Below are 16,137 nucleotides of genomic sequence, written 5' to 3'. Positions count from 1 at the left end.
CTCAAGGCCATCTGACTGTTAAACAGCCATCACTAACACAGAGGCTGATGCCTAAATCATTGGCCACTTTAATAAATGGAACACTAGTCACTTTAATAATGTTTACATATCTTGCATATCTTGCACTCATCTCATATGTACAGTACATACTGTATTCTAAACTATTCTACTGTATCTTAGTCATCTCATATGTACAGTACATACTGTATTCTATACTATTCTACTGTATCTTAGTCATCTCATATGTACAGTACGTACTGTATTCTATACTATTCTACGGTATCTTAGTCATCTCATATGTACAGTACGTACTGTATTCTATACTATTCTACTGTATCTTAGTCATCTCATACGTACAGTACATACTGTATTCTATACTATTCTACTGTATCTTAGTCTCTGCCACCCTGACATTGCTCATCCATATATGGGGCGGCAGGGTAGCCTTGTTATTTAGAGCGTTGGACTAGTAACCGGAAGGTTGCGAGCTCAAATCCCCGAGCTGACAAGGTACAAATCTGTCGTTCTGCCCCTGAACAGGCAGTTAACCCACTGTTGCTAGGCCATCATTGAAAATAAGAATTTGTTCTTAACTGGCTGGTTAAATAAAGGTAAAAAAAAAAATGTGTTTATATATTTCTGCTCAGAAAACCACCCACGGGCCACCAGTTGGGGAACCCTGATGTAGGCTATGGTTTTGATTTTGGATATACCTGTACATGTTGTTTATATTGTGTCACATGTATGAGTACATGAAAGGGGCTTCCCACCTCAAATAAAATAAAATCACATTTTATTGGTCACACACATGTTTAGCAGATGTTATTGCGGTTGTAGCGAAATGCTTGTGCTTCTAGTTCCGACAGTGCAGCAATATCTAGCAAGTAATATCTAACAATTTCACAACAACTACCTAATACAAAACAAATCTAAGTAAAGGAATGAAATTAAGAATCTATAATATATAAAAAATATATTTTCATTGTTGGACATGAAAGACTGTCAAACCACAAGGAAATTAGCTCCAAGTGATTTTAATTTAAAAAATATGTTCCCAATTATTCCCATGTATAATAGAGAGACATGTGATCACATACAAATGTAATCAAGGGTTGAAATGATTATGTTTTAGTCAAATATTATACCTGTTTGGGCTTCTTGCAGTCAATTTGCAGTCTACTAATGATTTGTAATTATGTTCCGTCCCCCTGACCAGCCACTCCAGAAAACATCTGCCGTGGCTGAATCTAGTTGACAGGAAAATTACACCCCAAAACTATCTATTGATATTTGTTTCATTAGTCCATTATTGATATAGTCCCAAAATGTTTTGCACTTTCAAAATACAGAAATACAGCCAGTATGATGCATTTTGCATCATATATACTGACTGTATTCCTGTATTTTGAAAGTTATATATCTTGAAAACTTTCTGGAATGTTCCTTTAAGACAACAAACCCTGCCTCTCATCAGAGCAGACTAAACGCACACAATCACAAGTCGGTTCTATAACGCCACATCTCTGTATATAGACGATGTCCTTGGAGATCGTATGTGGACACCGTCACGCCAGCTCAAGGTCACCAACTGTTCGTCCTCCCAGTCCTCCTAATACATCCTGATATTGGAGTAGCAGTGTAATAGAGGATAGTGGGAATCATGGGAGACAGAGGGGGAGAAAGGGAAGGGGGAGGAAGCTAGGAGAGGGACGACAGGGCAACGAGGCCTGAATCCTTGTAGGAAACTCAGCGCATGAGTCCCAAATGGAACCCTATTCCCTATATATTATATTGCACTACTTTTCACCAGAGCTCGTTGGGCTCATAAAGTCCATATGGCTCTGGTCAAAAGTAGTGCTCTACAAAGGGAATAGGAAGCCATTTGGCGACACAGACTCAGAGTTAATGGTCCTTCTTCTCGCACCAATCAATCACAGCTAATCTCTCTCACTCTCTGCCTGCGTTCTCTAGAGGGGTCCGCCATCTGCCGTGACGCCATGATCCCATCTCTCCCTCGCCACCCCCGCCTGCCACACGGTCCAGTCAGCCGGGACGCACCACCACACAACTCCTATCCCAGAGCTATCTCTCTCTATCTATCTATCACTCTATCTTTGTCTCTCTCTTAGTTTTTTCTCGCTCTCTATCGCCAACACTCTCTCTCTGTAGCTGGTGTGATCTTGTTGCTTGGTGTCTTGTTCCTGGCCCAGAGGTCCAAAGGCCCAGTGGAGCCAGGCTCCAGGCACCAGCCTGGCACTCCTCCAGCAGAGCTATCCCTAGGAGAGGGTGGCGATGGTGGGGGAAGAGAGCCAGTCAGGCAGGAAGGCTGTGGCTCCCCAGCTCCACAGCCCAGCTCCAGTACAGACATGCAGCGACAGGCTCATACTCGGAGAGGCTAATACATTCATACACTCCATGGGTTTAGAGCTGTGATAACACTCCATGGGTTTAGAGCTGTGAGAACACTCCATGGGTTTAGGGCTGTGATAACACTCCATGGGTTTAGAGCTGTGATAACACTCCATGGGTTTAGGGCTGTGAGAACACTCCATGGGTTTAGGGCTGTGAGAACACTCCATGGGTTTAGAGCTGTGATAACACTCCATGGGTTTAGAGCTGTGATAACACTCCATGGGTTTAGGGCTGTGAGAACACTCCATGGGTTTAGAGCTGTGAGAACACTCAATGGGTTTAGGGATGTGAGAACACTCCATGGGTTTAGGGCTGTGAGAACACTCCATGGGTTTAGAGCTGTGATAACACTCCATGGGTTTAGAGCTGTGAGAACACTCCATGGGTTTAGAGCTGTGATAACACTCCATGGGTTTAGGGCTGTGAGAACACTCCATGGGTTTAGAGCTGTGATAACACTCCATGGGTTTAGAGCTGTGATAACACTCCATGGGTTTAGGGCTGTGATAACACTCCATGGGTTTAGAGCTGTGATAACACTCCATGGGTTTAGAGCTGTGAGAACACTCCATGGGTTTAGAGCTGTGAGAACACTCCATGGGTTTAGGGCTGTGAGAACACTCCATGGGTTTAGAGCTGTGAGAACACTCCATGGGTTTAGGGATGTGAGAACACGCCATGGGTTTAGGGCTGTGAGAACACTCCATGGGTTTAGAGCTGTGAGAACACTCCATGGGTTTAGAGCTGTGATAACGCTCCATGGGTTTAGGGCTGTGAGAATACTCCATGGGTTTAGGGCTGTGAGAACACTCCATGGGTTTAGGGCTGTGAGAACACTCCATGGGTTTAGGGCTGTGAGAACACTCCATGGGTTTAGGGCTGTGAGAACACTCCATGGGTTTAGGTATGTGAGAACACTCAATGGGTTTAGGGATGTGAAAACACTCCATGGGTTTAGGGATGTGAGAACACTCAATGGGTTTCGGGATGTGAGAAAACTCCATGGGTTTAGGGCTGTGAGAACACTCAATGGGTTTAGGGCTGTGAGAACACTCAATGGGTTTCGGGATGTGAGAAAACTCCATGGGTTTAGGGATGTGAGAACACTCAATGGGTTTAGGGCTGTGAGAACACTCAATGGGTTTAGGGATGTGAGAACACTCCATGGGTTTAGGGATGTGAGAACACTCAATGGGTTTAGGGCTGTGAGAACACTCAATGGGTTTAGGGATGTGAGAACACTCAATGGGTTTAGGGATGTGAGAACACTCAATGGGTTTAGGGATGTGAGAACACTCAATGGGTTTAGGGATGTGAGAACACTCCATGGGTTCAGGGATATGATAACACTCTACATTCAGGAATTAACATGTTATCAAGGCTATAGTGAGCACGCCAGGCAGGCTCAGAAAACCCTTCACACTCGTACTCGTATACAGGTTGAAAATGGCAGAATTGGGCACTGATAAGCGACTAAATTGGAATAAAGTGGATTAACTTATACAAGAGACTAGACTTAGCACTTCACAGCGTTGGATGGGTTTTGGCTTACAGACGTTCTGAACCTGACGCACCGCACGAGACAAAAGTCGCCCCCGTCCCTCCCATTAACCGAGTAACTTTTTGAATGTTTTCGTGGTCTGAATGTAGGAAATATTTGACATTAAGAGGACTCTACTCTTACAGAGGAGACATTGAGAATTATAATAAATACTGCGTTGATGTCATACAAGCAAGCCAAACACCCATGAGTCAAAATGTGCACTTCACATTTCCATATCATAAAACTCAAGACAGATACAGTGTCAATGTTTATGATCACTATGTTTGATGTACAGTTACAAGATGACATGGTGTTTTACTCTGGGTTGTTCTGAACAGAATGAGAGTATTTTTGTCTATTGTGAAGAAAATTTGCTGCAAAACAAGGACCTGAATGACCTCATGACTCCATTCTATGCGCACCAAAATTACGATCTGTTTCTCTGAATTGCCCTGTGAAAGCCTAACACACTAAGATCGTATTTTATAACTTAGCTTGTCATGTTGGCAATAGAGCAAGCTTTCAAATGATGCCCACCGGAACCGTTTTTGTAATTATGTGATGGCAGGGATGCAGGGCTGTGTTCCAAACAAAACAACTACAAGTGTTCTTGCTCTAGCTCCTCAACTGCACAGCTAGGACAGCTAAAACAAAATCACCTTATAGCTGAAGACTGTTCTTTGAGTCATAAAAGTGCATTGGAATGACTTAGGAACTGTGCACACTTTAGAGAGGTGTGTGTCCACTTGGAGACACCAGTTAGTCGTCTCACTCAAGGCTTTGTCTTATGTTGCACCTATCCCACATTACACCAGGACTATTCTTATCATGTTACTGAATGTATCCAGGGTATTTTCAGATTTCGTTATGAACAAATTTGTCAAAAAGTACAGTAAATTTAAAATGCACATACAATCAACAGTGTGATGTTTGGATTCAGTTTTGTGTCAGATGTTGTGACCTCAACAATATTTTTTCCCATCATCTCCAAACTGTTCCCTTTCCATTGCTACCATGCTTATGAATCTTCTTTTCTTATTTCTTCTGTAAGAAACATTTCAATTTAGCCCTATCCATATATGGCAATTGCCACAAGTGTAAATGGTTAAGTAAATATCTTTCGTCGAGAGCAATACAACAAGTACAACGAAAGAAAGTATACCTTCAGAGCCAAGAGGACCAATAAACAACAGTGTAAATACTTTTTGAAAAGATAAATTGCGTTTTGGTCTGTAATTGATTCCTCGGTGACCTAAAATAAAAATGCTCTCTCACCTTTCCTTTCAAAGAAGCATAAAGAAACTAGTCTGAATGCGTGGAGCCCCGCTCCATGGTGGGTTGTAGCCAGCTAAGCACTACTTATCAATTCAGAGGCATCTCGTTTAATTGAAGTCACAGAAAAGTCATCAACTCTGAGGGAGAGTCTCATCCTTCCATCCCTCCTTCTTCCCCCGCTGGAATAAGCAGAGAAAACGTTGGGTCAATAGCATCAAAGAACCTTCAAAGAACCTTTCAGAATCCCCACCACCGCACCACCCCCCACCGCAACCCTCCCACAAAACACACCACCGGGGGCCGCCTTTGAACATGACTCTTCTCCAATGACCTCCCAATCCCAGTGCTGATTTCTCAAGGTCACCTTGGGCTCTTCAAACGTGTCAAATAATGATGTTGGCGTTTAAGAGGACATAGGTCCTTCAGAAGCTCCGATCTTGACAGGCCATAAGGATTCTGTGGCCTACATGTAGGAGGTGTCTGGAGGAGTTGAAAGCATTTCTTAATTAGCCCCATAGATCCACTTAGTCCGTACCCCTGGTGTACCCTGATGAGTCTGTGCCCACCGCCAACACCATCAAAGGCCGATATAGTTTGGAAATCAAATGTAGATCTTTAATTTGGTTTGCTGTTAAACTGCTGCTGTGGGCTGGTAGTGCAAACAAACTAGAAGAGCCTATTAAGATGTACAGTACAACAATATGGATTTGTGGAGGATATTAACTGATCAAAGTTGTGCTCCAATCACAAGACACGTAATATATCCACTGCTAACAGTCACACAGAACAAAAATATCACCACGCTTCCTTTGATGAGTGTTTAGTTACCCAAAAGAGAAAAAGGGCCAAATAACAGTTACATCAATCATCACAGTTGTATATGCCATTTTAGCAGATGCTGTTATCCAAAGTGACTTACAGTCATGCTCTTACTACTAATCACTCATAACAGTTTGTAGCCCAAATATGGTGTGCCAGGATCCAAAAAGCCATTCACACCCAATCCTGGCAAAGATAAATCCAAACCCCTCAACCAATCCTGACAGAGCAGAGCCCACCAGTGCTCTACATATCACCCCCTGCCCAGCAGCAGGTTTAGAGGGTTGCCAAGTGTTTCTTTCCGCCAGGCCTTGCCAACACCCCACATCCCAGCTGGCTTGGCGGGGAAAGGGTCTGGCTAGCAGAGGCACAGGACAGGAGGTGGCAGAGTGCCTCATATCCTCCTGACCCTAAAATAACCACCGGAACCACAATAAAGCCTGTTGCTGATCTGGTCTCACTGATGGACATGTTGTTGCCTCAGCTGCTGATCTGTTCTCACTGGCGAACATGTTGGTGCCCCAGCTGCTGATCTGTTCTCACTGTCGAACATGTTGGTGCCTCAGCTGCTGATCTGTTCTCACTGTCGAACATGTTGGTGCCTCAGCTGCTGATCTGTTCTCACTGGCGAACATGTTGGTGCCTCAGCTGCTGATCTGTTCTCACTGTCGAACATGTTGGTGCCTCAGCTGCTGATCTGTTCTCGCTGGCGAACATGTTGGTGCCTCAGCTGCTGATCTGTTCTCACTGGCGAACATGTTGGTGCCCCAGCTGCTGATCTGTTCTCACTGTCGAACATGTTGGTGCCTCAGCTGCTGATCTGTTCTCGCTGGCGAACATGTTGGTGCCTCAGCTGCTGATCTGTTCTCACTGGCGAACATGTTGGTGCCTCAGCTGTAGATAAATTCGCAATGGCGAACAAGGTTGGTGCCCCAGCTGCTGATCAGTTCTCACTGTTGGTGCCCCAGATCCAGAACTAGTATCACTTTCAGAGAATCTACCTGTGCCACCAAGACGAGGGTATTACATTGTAGTGAAAAACAGGTGTTTGAACTTAGGGCCCAGTATTTTCCCTTGTGAGTTTGTGTGGTGAGGAAATAATCTCCTGGTTATACTCTATATAAGGCATTCCCAAACGTTTTCACACACCACATCTATTTCTATGGGCACAAGCACTGTTCATGTCACAAACTGTTCACACCCCTCTTGTTGGTGGAAAGAATTTAGCAGGTTTAAAGCTTATTTCCTGCAATTTTACACATTTTGTCATGGGGTTCAAATACAATTGTGCAATTTTTATGCACATAATCTTGCAATTCTATACATTTTGCCATGTCTAATGTGTATTCATGTGATATTGAGTGACTAAAAAATTACAACATTATCTACGGGCTAAAAAACATTAGCTAGCTAGCCGTTAGCTGACATGGGCTAGTTGATCTGGACATTTCTAACAAGTTCTAAATATCTCTGCAATGACTAACATGACAAGAGGAACTGATGATGCACCACCCAACTTCATTGCACCTTTTGCATTCTACTATTACAACTTTCAAGAGTTAGTTTAAAGCTGGACTAAATAAAAATCATATATATATATATATATATATATATATATATATATATATATATAGTGATTGGAGCCTACCTGTGGTAAATTCAATTGACTGGACATAATTTGGAAAGGCACACACCTGTCTATATAAGGTTCCACAGTTGACAGTGCATTTTAGAGCAAAAACCAAGCCATGAGGTCGAAGGAATTATCCGTTCCCTACCCAAACTGACAGAGATAGAAAGGATCTGCTGAGAAGAATGGGAGAAACTCCCCAAATACAGGTGTACCAAGCGTGTAGCATCATACCCAAGAAGACTTGAGTCTGTAATCGCTGCCAAAGGCGCTTCAACAAAGTACTGAATAAGGGGTCTGAATACTTATGCAAATGTACAGTTGAAGTCGGAAGATTACATACACCTTAGCCAAATACATTTAAACTCAGTTTTTCACAATTCCTAACATTTAATCCTAGTAAAAATTCCCTATCTTAGGTCAGTTAGGGTCACCACTTTAATTTAAAAATGTCAGAATAATAGTAGAGAGAATTATTTCAGCTTTTATTTCTTTCATCACATTCCCAGTGGGTCAGAAGTTTACATACACTCAATTAGTATTTGGTAGCATTGCCTTCAAATTGTTTAACTTGGGTCAAACATTTCGGGTAGCCTTCCGCAAGCTTCCCACAATAAATTGGGTGAATTGTGGCCCATTCCTCCTGCCAGAGCTGGTGTAACTGAGTCAGGTTTGTAGGCCTACTTGTTCGGACACGCCTTTTCTGTTCTGCCCACAAATATTCTATAAGATTGAGGACAGGGCTTTGTAATGGCCACTCCAATACCTTGACTTTGTTGTCCTGAAGCCATTTTGCTACAACTTTGGAAGTATGCTTGGGGTCAATGTCCATTTGGAAGACCCATTTGCGACCAAGCTTTAACTTCCTGACTGATGTCTTGAGATGTTGCTTCAATATAGCAACGTAATTTTCCTCCCTCATCATGCCATCTATTTTGTGAAGTGCACCTGTCCCTCTTGCAGCAAAGCACCACCACAACATGATGCTGCCACCCCCGTGCTTCACGTTTGGGATGGTGTTCTTCGGCTTCCCCCTTTTTCCTCCAAACATAACGATGGTCATTACGGCCAAACAGTTTTATTTTTGTTTCATCAGACCAGAGGACATTTCTATAAAAAGTATGATCTTTGTCCCCATATTTTATTATGGCGGTTTTGGAGCAGTGGCTTCTTCCTTACTGAGCGGCCTTTCAGGTTATGTCGATGTATGACTCATTTTACTGTGGATATAGATACTTTTGTACCTGTTTCCTCCAGCAAGGTCATTTGCTGTTGTTCTGGGATTGATTTGCACTTTTCGCACCAAAGTACGTTCATCTCTAGGAGAGAGAATGAGTCTCCTTCTTGAGCAGTATGAAGGATGCGTGGTCCCATGGTGTGTATACCTGCATACTTGTCACGCCCTGACCATAGTAAGGTGTTTATTCTCTATGTTGGTTGGGGCGTGATAGTGACTAGGGTGGGTTATCTAGTTTTTTTTATGTCTATGTTGGCCTGATATGGTTCCCAATCAGAGACAGCTGTTTAACATTGTCTTTGATTGGGGATCATATTTAGGTAGCCATTTCCTCATTAGTATTTGTGGGACCTTGTCTACATTGAGTTGACTGAGTGCACACCAGTAGCGTCACGTTTGTTTGTTTGTTTGTTTGTTTGTTTGTTTGTTGTTGTTGTTGTTGAGTTTCAGTTTATTTATTCACGCTGCGTCTTGGTCTACTCATTACGACGAACGTGGCAGTACTATTGTTTGTACAGATGAAAATGGTACCTTCAAGCATTTGGAAATTGCTCCCAAGGATGAACCAGACTTGGTCTACAATTTATTTTCTGAGGTCTTGGCTGATTTCTTTTGATTTTCCCATGATGTCAACCAAAGAGGCACTGAGTTTGAAGGTAGGCATCGAAATAAATCCACAGGTACACCTCCAATTGACTCAAATGATGTCAATTAGCCTATCAGAAGCGTCTAAAGCCATGACATCATTTTCTGGAATTTTCCAAGCTGTTTAAAGGCACAGTCAACTTAGTGTATGTAAACTTCTGACCCACTGCAATTGTGATACAGTGAAATAATATGTCTGTAAACAATTGTTGGAAAAATTACTTGTGTCATGCACAAATTAGATGTCCTAACCGACTTGCCAAAACTATAGTTTGTAAACAAAAAAATTGTGGAGTGGTTGAAAAACGAGTTTTAATGACTCCAACCTAAGTTTGTCAACTTCCGACTTCAACTGTATAGATTTCAGTAAAAAAGAGAAATTGAAAACATTTCTAAAAACCTGTTTTTGCTTTATCATTATCAGGTATTATGTGTAGGTTGATGAAAAAAACCTATTTTTAGAGGGATGGCTGTAACGTAACAACATTTTGTGTGTGTGTGTGGGGGGGGGGGGGCTGAAATAGGTTAGTTACAACTGGGGTTGGAGCGGAAACCTACATGAGGGTAGCCAACGTGGTCAGAGTGTGTTTTTGTAAATATAAATGGGGGTAATATGGTCGACCAGACTTACCTCCAAGCTGTACTCCTCCACGGTCCTCTTCAGTGGGTCAACAATCTGCCAGCATATGAGGATGCATAGGTCAATCAGCAGCATCCCACCAACAATGATCAGCAGCTTCTGGTCCTTGATAATCTGGAGGTGACAAAAGAAGTGAGTGAGTGGAGAGAGAGCAAAGATAGTGAAAGGGGAGAAGAGAAGAGAGTGAATTCACTGTTAGAAAAAATGTACCTGTACCTGGAAAAGGGCTCTATCTGGAACCAAAAAGGGCTCTATGTGGAACCAAAAAGGGCTCTATCTGGAACCAAAAAGGGCTCTACCAGGAACAAAAAATATATATCCCCCAGCAACAGACAAAGACAACTTTATGGTTCTAGGTAGCCCCTTTTAAAATGTAGGTAGGGAGAGATGTCTGGAACCAACAGGACCCTGATTGGCTTCTACTTCCAAGCCATAAGACTGCTAAACAAGACTGCTAAATAGCTAATCAAATGGCTACACGCTACTGCTACTGTCTATTATCTAACCTGTTGCCTAGACAATTTAACCCCACGCATATGTACATAGCTACCTCAGTTTGCTCGTACCCCCGTACATGTGACAAATACCATTTGATTTGATGAGAGGTGGGATACAGGGAGGGACCAAAAGACGTCAGTCGTGTCAATCAACAAAGCCACTTTTTTGTGACTGAACTTTAGAGGATGAAAGGGGGCCCCCGTATGATCTTTATTTTGAGCAGCGTTTGACCCTGCCGCCATCCACATCAAAGCAAAGGTCAGGAGAACACAGACAAGGATACACTTTGAGGGAAATCACTTCTTAAAAATACAATGATGTTCTCTCTCTCTCTCTCTCTCTCCATTCTCAATTCAGATTCCATTCAAAGGGCTTTATTGGCATGGGAAACAAAAGTTAAATAAATAATCAAACATTTACTGTAAAGTTTCATTGGAATAGAGACATTTCAAATGTCATTATGGCTATATACAGTGTTGTAATGATGTGCAAATAGTTAAAGTAGTTAAAGTACAAAAGTACATAAACAAACAAATGTGGGTTGTAATGGTGTTTGTCACAAATCTTGCTACTGTGATGGAAAACTGTGGTATTTTCTCCCAGTAGATACGGGAGTCTCTTTCTCGCTCACCACCAACAGACCAGACAGACTGCGGTGGATGGTGGACTTTTTTTATTATTATTATTATTTTTTTACTAGGCAAGTCAGTTAAGAACAAATTCTTATTTTCAATGACGGCCTAGAAACAGTGGGTTAACTGCCTGTTCAGGGGCAGAACTTTTTTTATTTTTTTATTTTACCTTTATTTAACCAGGCAAATCAGTTAAGAACAAATTCTTATTTTCAATGACGGCCTGGGAACAGTGGGTTAACTGCCTGTTCAGGGGCAGAATGACAGATTTGTACCTTGTCAGCTCGGTTTGAACTCGCAACATTCCGGTTACTAGTCCAACACTCTAATCACTAGGCTACCCTGCCGCCCCCAGAATGACAGATTTGTACCTTGTCAGCTTGGGGATATGAACTTGCAACCTTTCGGTTACTAGTCCAACGCTCTAACCACTAGGCTACCCTGGAATGGAGGGGACTGGTTTTGATATGTTGTCTTTTGATGGCTACTGGGATTGGACAAGTAGAGGCAAGGAGAAAGGAACATTGTGTTGCCGGGAATATAGCAGTGTATTAGAGGGCCTAAAGAGACAGTGACTGGTGATGTATTCAGGGTACCAGAGGTCTCCAAATAAGTACAAGCTACAACCTGACCATAATGACATTCTATTATGACTGCAACAATGTTCTCAGGCTAAAAAAAACTTCCTAACCCGAGAGGATATTTCAACTAGTGACTATCCAGGAGAATGAATAAAAAGTAGCACTCTGTTTCTGAATAAACCTGATAGATTTATCAGTCGCTGAAAGTATTCAGGACCAGATGATCTTTACTGTAAATGAAATTGAAGTTGATAGATCAAACAATCATTGTATCTTTCACAATGACGGGAGCATCAGATCAGAAGATGGACCATGGTATCATGATTCTGTCCATTTGGTCAAGACAGATGTTGTTGAAGCATGCCCGTCTGGATAAGCCTATTCATATTTCAATTATCACATTATGCTATTCCCAACATGACATACTGTGTAGATGTGTACTGGATACAATATAAGATAGATACAGCTCCTAGCTGAGTGAATCTGAGTGGATTACAATATACTGTAGCTGTGTCACATAATAAATTAATATAATCTATCTGCTTTAGAGCAGACAGTCTCAGGCCTGCTACCATTAGAGCTGGCTACCCCAGGCCTGCTACCATTAGAGATGGCTACCCCAAGCCAGCTACCATTAGAGTAGGCTACCCCAGGCCTGCTACCATTTGAGCAGGCTACCTCAGGCCTGCTACCATTAGAGCTGGCTACCCAGGCCCGCTACCATTTGAGCTGACTACCCCAGGCCTGCTACCATTAGAGCTGGCTACCCCAGGCCTGCTCACTTGATAGTATTTTAAATGCTTCTGCCTACCCTGGAAGTAGTAATACATTATTCTACTGCTGATTCATCATTAAAGCATGAGGATGTGGAACTGTAGAATATACTGTGTGTAGTTGTGATCAGGGAACAGAGCAGTTTGCCTTCAGGGCCCTGATTCGTGGGAAATGGGATCGCTCTGTCTCAGCGATAAGACGTGTGTGTGTGTGTGTGCACATGGGGATGTGTGTTTGTGTAAGTATGAAAGACACTGTTCATATCAGATCATGCACACACTCATCTGATCAATTTTTACAATTTTTACTTTGACTCCTTTTTCTACCCAATTGGTAGTTACAGTCTTGTCTTGTCCCATCTCTGCAACTCCAGTATGGACTCGGGAGAGGCGAAGGTTGATATCCATGCATCCTCCGAAACTGCTTGCTTAACTCAGAAGCCAGCCGCACCAATGTGTTGGAGGAAACACCGTACAACTGGTGACCGATGTCAGCTTCGGCCCGCCACAAGGAGTCGCTAGAAGGAGATGGGACAAGAACATCCCCACCGGCCAAAGCCTCTTACCCGGACGACGCTGGGTCAATTGTGTGACGCCTCATGGGTCTCTCGGTCACGGCTGGCTGCGACACAGCCTGGGATTGAACCCGGGGCTGTAGTGACGCCTCAAGCACTGCAGTGCCTTAAACCGCTGCACCACTCAGAAGGCCACCTGATCATTGTTCTGTGTGTACATCATTGATCTCTGTGAATGAGCAGGTACTGTATGTATAATGATAAAGCAACATCTCGTGGCAAAACGCCTCTCCCCTATTTGAACTAGATAGTTTGTGTGTATGCATTGATATGTAGGCTACCTGTGCCTTTAAAAAAAATCATGTAGTTTTGTCTTTGAGCTGTTTTTTGTCTATTGATGTTCTCTATTATGTCATTCTCTATTATGTTTCATGCTGCTTTTGCAACAGGTAATGGGGACCATAATAAAATACCAAACATCTGCGTACTGTATGTGTATGCTATGTACGTTGGGTCTTCTACAGCATGTGTGTACACATTAGTGTGTGTGTGTTAGGCTTTTTTCTGTGTGTGTTTTTCATTGTGTGTGTGCGTTGGTGTGTGTCCTAAGCTGTATCTCACTGTGAGCGCAGCCAAGAGCTCTCTAAAGTCAATCTCAGAGACAGACTAGCAGGCAGACAGGGAGGGAGGCTGCAGAGCAACACGTTTGATTGACAGTCCCTGTGCTTACACAACACTGAGCCAGGCCTCTTTACGCTCAAGCACACCCTGATTTGCAGTCTTCTGTCTGGTGGAGGGAGGGAGGGAGGAGGGAGAGGAGGAGGGAAGGACAGAGGGAGGGCAGAAGGGAGGGAGGAAGAGAGCGATGAAGCGACGGAGGGATTGAGGAAGAGTGTGACTCGGTGCGCGACTACGGCAGCGCTCAATCTCTCTGAAGAGCACTGGGGCTACATTGTAAACCCCAAGCTCTACTTTGACTGACAACAGTCACTCCACACAACCAAAGCTCCCGCATTCAATCAATGTTTGTGAGGAGGAGGATGGGGAGGGGAGACTAGGGGGAGGAATGAGAAGAGGGAAAGAGGAGGATGAGAAGGAAGGGGAGGAGGAGGGGGAGGGAGGAAGGGAGGAGGATGAGGAGGAAGAGGAGGGGGAGGGAGGAGGAGGAAAAACAGTCTGCATAATCAGCATAACAAAATTCACAGGAACAAAAGCAGTTTTGTTGTTGTGTTTAGTTTTTCTCCGGATTACGACCTTTTTATGAATAAATCACTTTTTTAAATAAACACAAAAGGTCATCCAAAATTTTTGCACATTTAAATATATCAAAACGCCCCTGTGTTTGGAATGACCCCAGACTAGAAGACAATGACCCAATCTCTTTAAATAACACTTTCTTTCTCTCTATAAATTTTTGTCATTGAGCAGACGCTCTTATTTAGAGCGACTTACAAGAGCAATTAGGGTTAAGTGCCTTGTTCAAGGGCACATCGACAGACTTTTCCAACCAGTGACCTTTCGGTTACTGGCCCAACGCTCTTAACCGCTAGGGTACCTGCTGCGGTCTGCCCTCTTCCTGCCTCCCACGCACTCGCTCTCTCCCACTCTCTCTGACAGATCTTCCACATGCCCTCCTGCAGCTTTCATCATCTCACACATCTATCCAGGATGTGATGTGAGGAGGACTATAAATATCAAAAGGGCACAGAGGCCTGGCAAGCCTTTACGTAATCAAGCCAGATACATATTGTGTCATATACATCAGAGGGCAACAGGTCAGTGGGTAGACTGTGTGTTACATAACAGCACAGGGGTTTCCGTTAGCTGGTAGTAGTCGGGTTTAGGCCATTTTTGTTTTTTGAAGCCAACAAATAAAATTGTCACCGGGAGAAGAGAAAATCCCATTGCAAAATAAAGCTTTTTAGCCTCTTCATTGATGTAAATACATTTGACTGGTCATGCTTATCAGTCTATAGGTACATTTGCATAATTTAGTGGCATTATATTGGCACGTGTACACAGTATATTCCTTATGCATCTTATTTCTCACACACGTACAGCATACTGATACAGAGCCTTATATTATATTTGGCCAGTAGCCAAAGGCACAATCCGTCATATTAGCAACCCATGCTAGTTGTTGCATATTATTTTTTTATTTTATTTTATTTCACCTTTATTTAACCATGTAGGCTAGTTGAGAACAAGTTCTCATTTGCAACTGCGACCTGGCCAAGATAAAGCGTAGCAATTCGACACATACAACACCACAGAGTTACACATGGAATAAACAAAACATACAGTCAATAGTACAGTAGAACAAAAGAAAACAAAAAGTCTATATACAGTGAGTGCAAATGAGGTAAGTTAAGGAAATAAATAGGCCATGGTGGCGAAGTAATTACAATATAGCAATTAAACACTGGAATGGTAGATTGGCAGAAGATGAATGTGCCGGTAGAGATACTGGGGTGCAAAGGAGCAAAATAAATAAATAAATACCAGTATGGGGATGAGGTAGGTAGATAGATGAGCTGTTTACAGATAGGCTAAGTACAGGTGCATCTGTAAACTGCTCTGACAGCTGGTGCTTAAAGCTAGTGAGGGAGATGTGAGTCTAGATCTCCCCTCTTTCTGAATTTCGAATGGATATTTTCATCTCTCACACATTAATCCATTTACATGTGCAGTGCGCTTTTTGTGTTTTCCTGCTAATTGCTAATTGCATTTGTTGATAGCCTACTGTCTTGTGCGCATTGCTGTGCTTATAATGTAAAGAAATAATAGTTCATTTTAAGCTAAACGTTTTGACATGTTGCATCAGACTCATATATGTATGTATCCTAGGCCTACTGGTTGTATGAATTTGGGATCTATCGACCCACAACGAATCTGTTTTGGAATAGGCCATTTCTTTCTCAACAAGCTGACCAATAG

At 42.8% G+C, this 16,137-nt stretch overlaps 1 protein-coding gene across 1 annotated transcript in view; it reads right to left on the bottom strand.

Annotated features, from left to right (window-relative positions):
• The window catches only part of gabbr2 (gamma-aminobutyric acid (GABA) B receptor, 2), a 405,067-nt gene that overhangs the window by 114,553 nt on the left and 274,377 nt on the right, over window positions 1–16,137 (bottom strand). Inside the window, exon 13 of the mRNA XM_064979858.1 lies at window positions 10,193–10,315. Coding sequence (XP_064835930.1) covers window positions 10,193–10,315 — 123 coding nt within the window. The remainder of the gene's footprint in view (window positions 1–10,192; window positions 10,316–16,137) is intronic.

This window comes from Oncorhynchus masou, chromosome 12, assembly GCF_036934945.1.
Source record: "Oncorhynchus masou masou isolate Uvic2021 chromosome 12, UVic_Omas_1.1, whole genome shotgun sequence".
Taxonomy (NCBI): Eukaryota; Metazoa; Chordata; class Actinopteri; order Salmoniformes; family Salmonidae; genus Oncorhynchus; species Oncorhynchus masou.
Note: the sequence above shows the minus strand (reverse complement) of the source record. Positions and strands in the feature narration are given on the sequence as shown.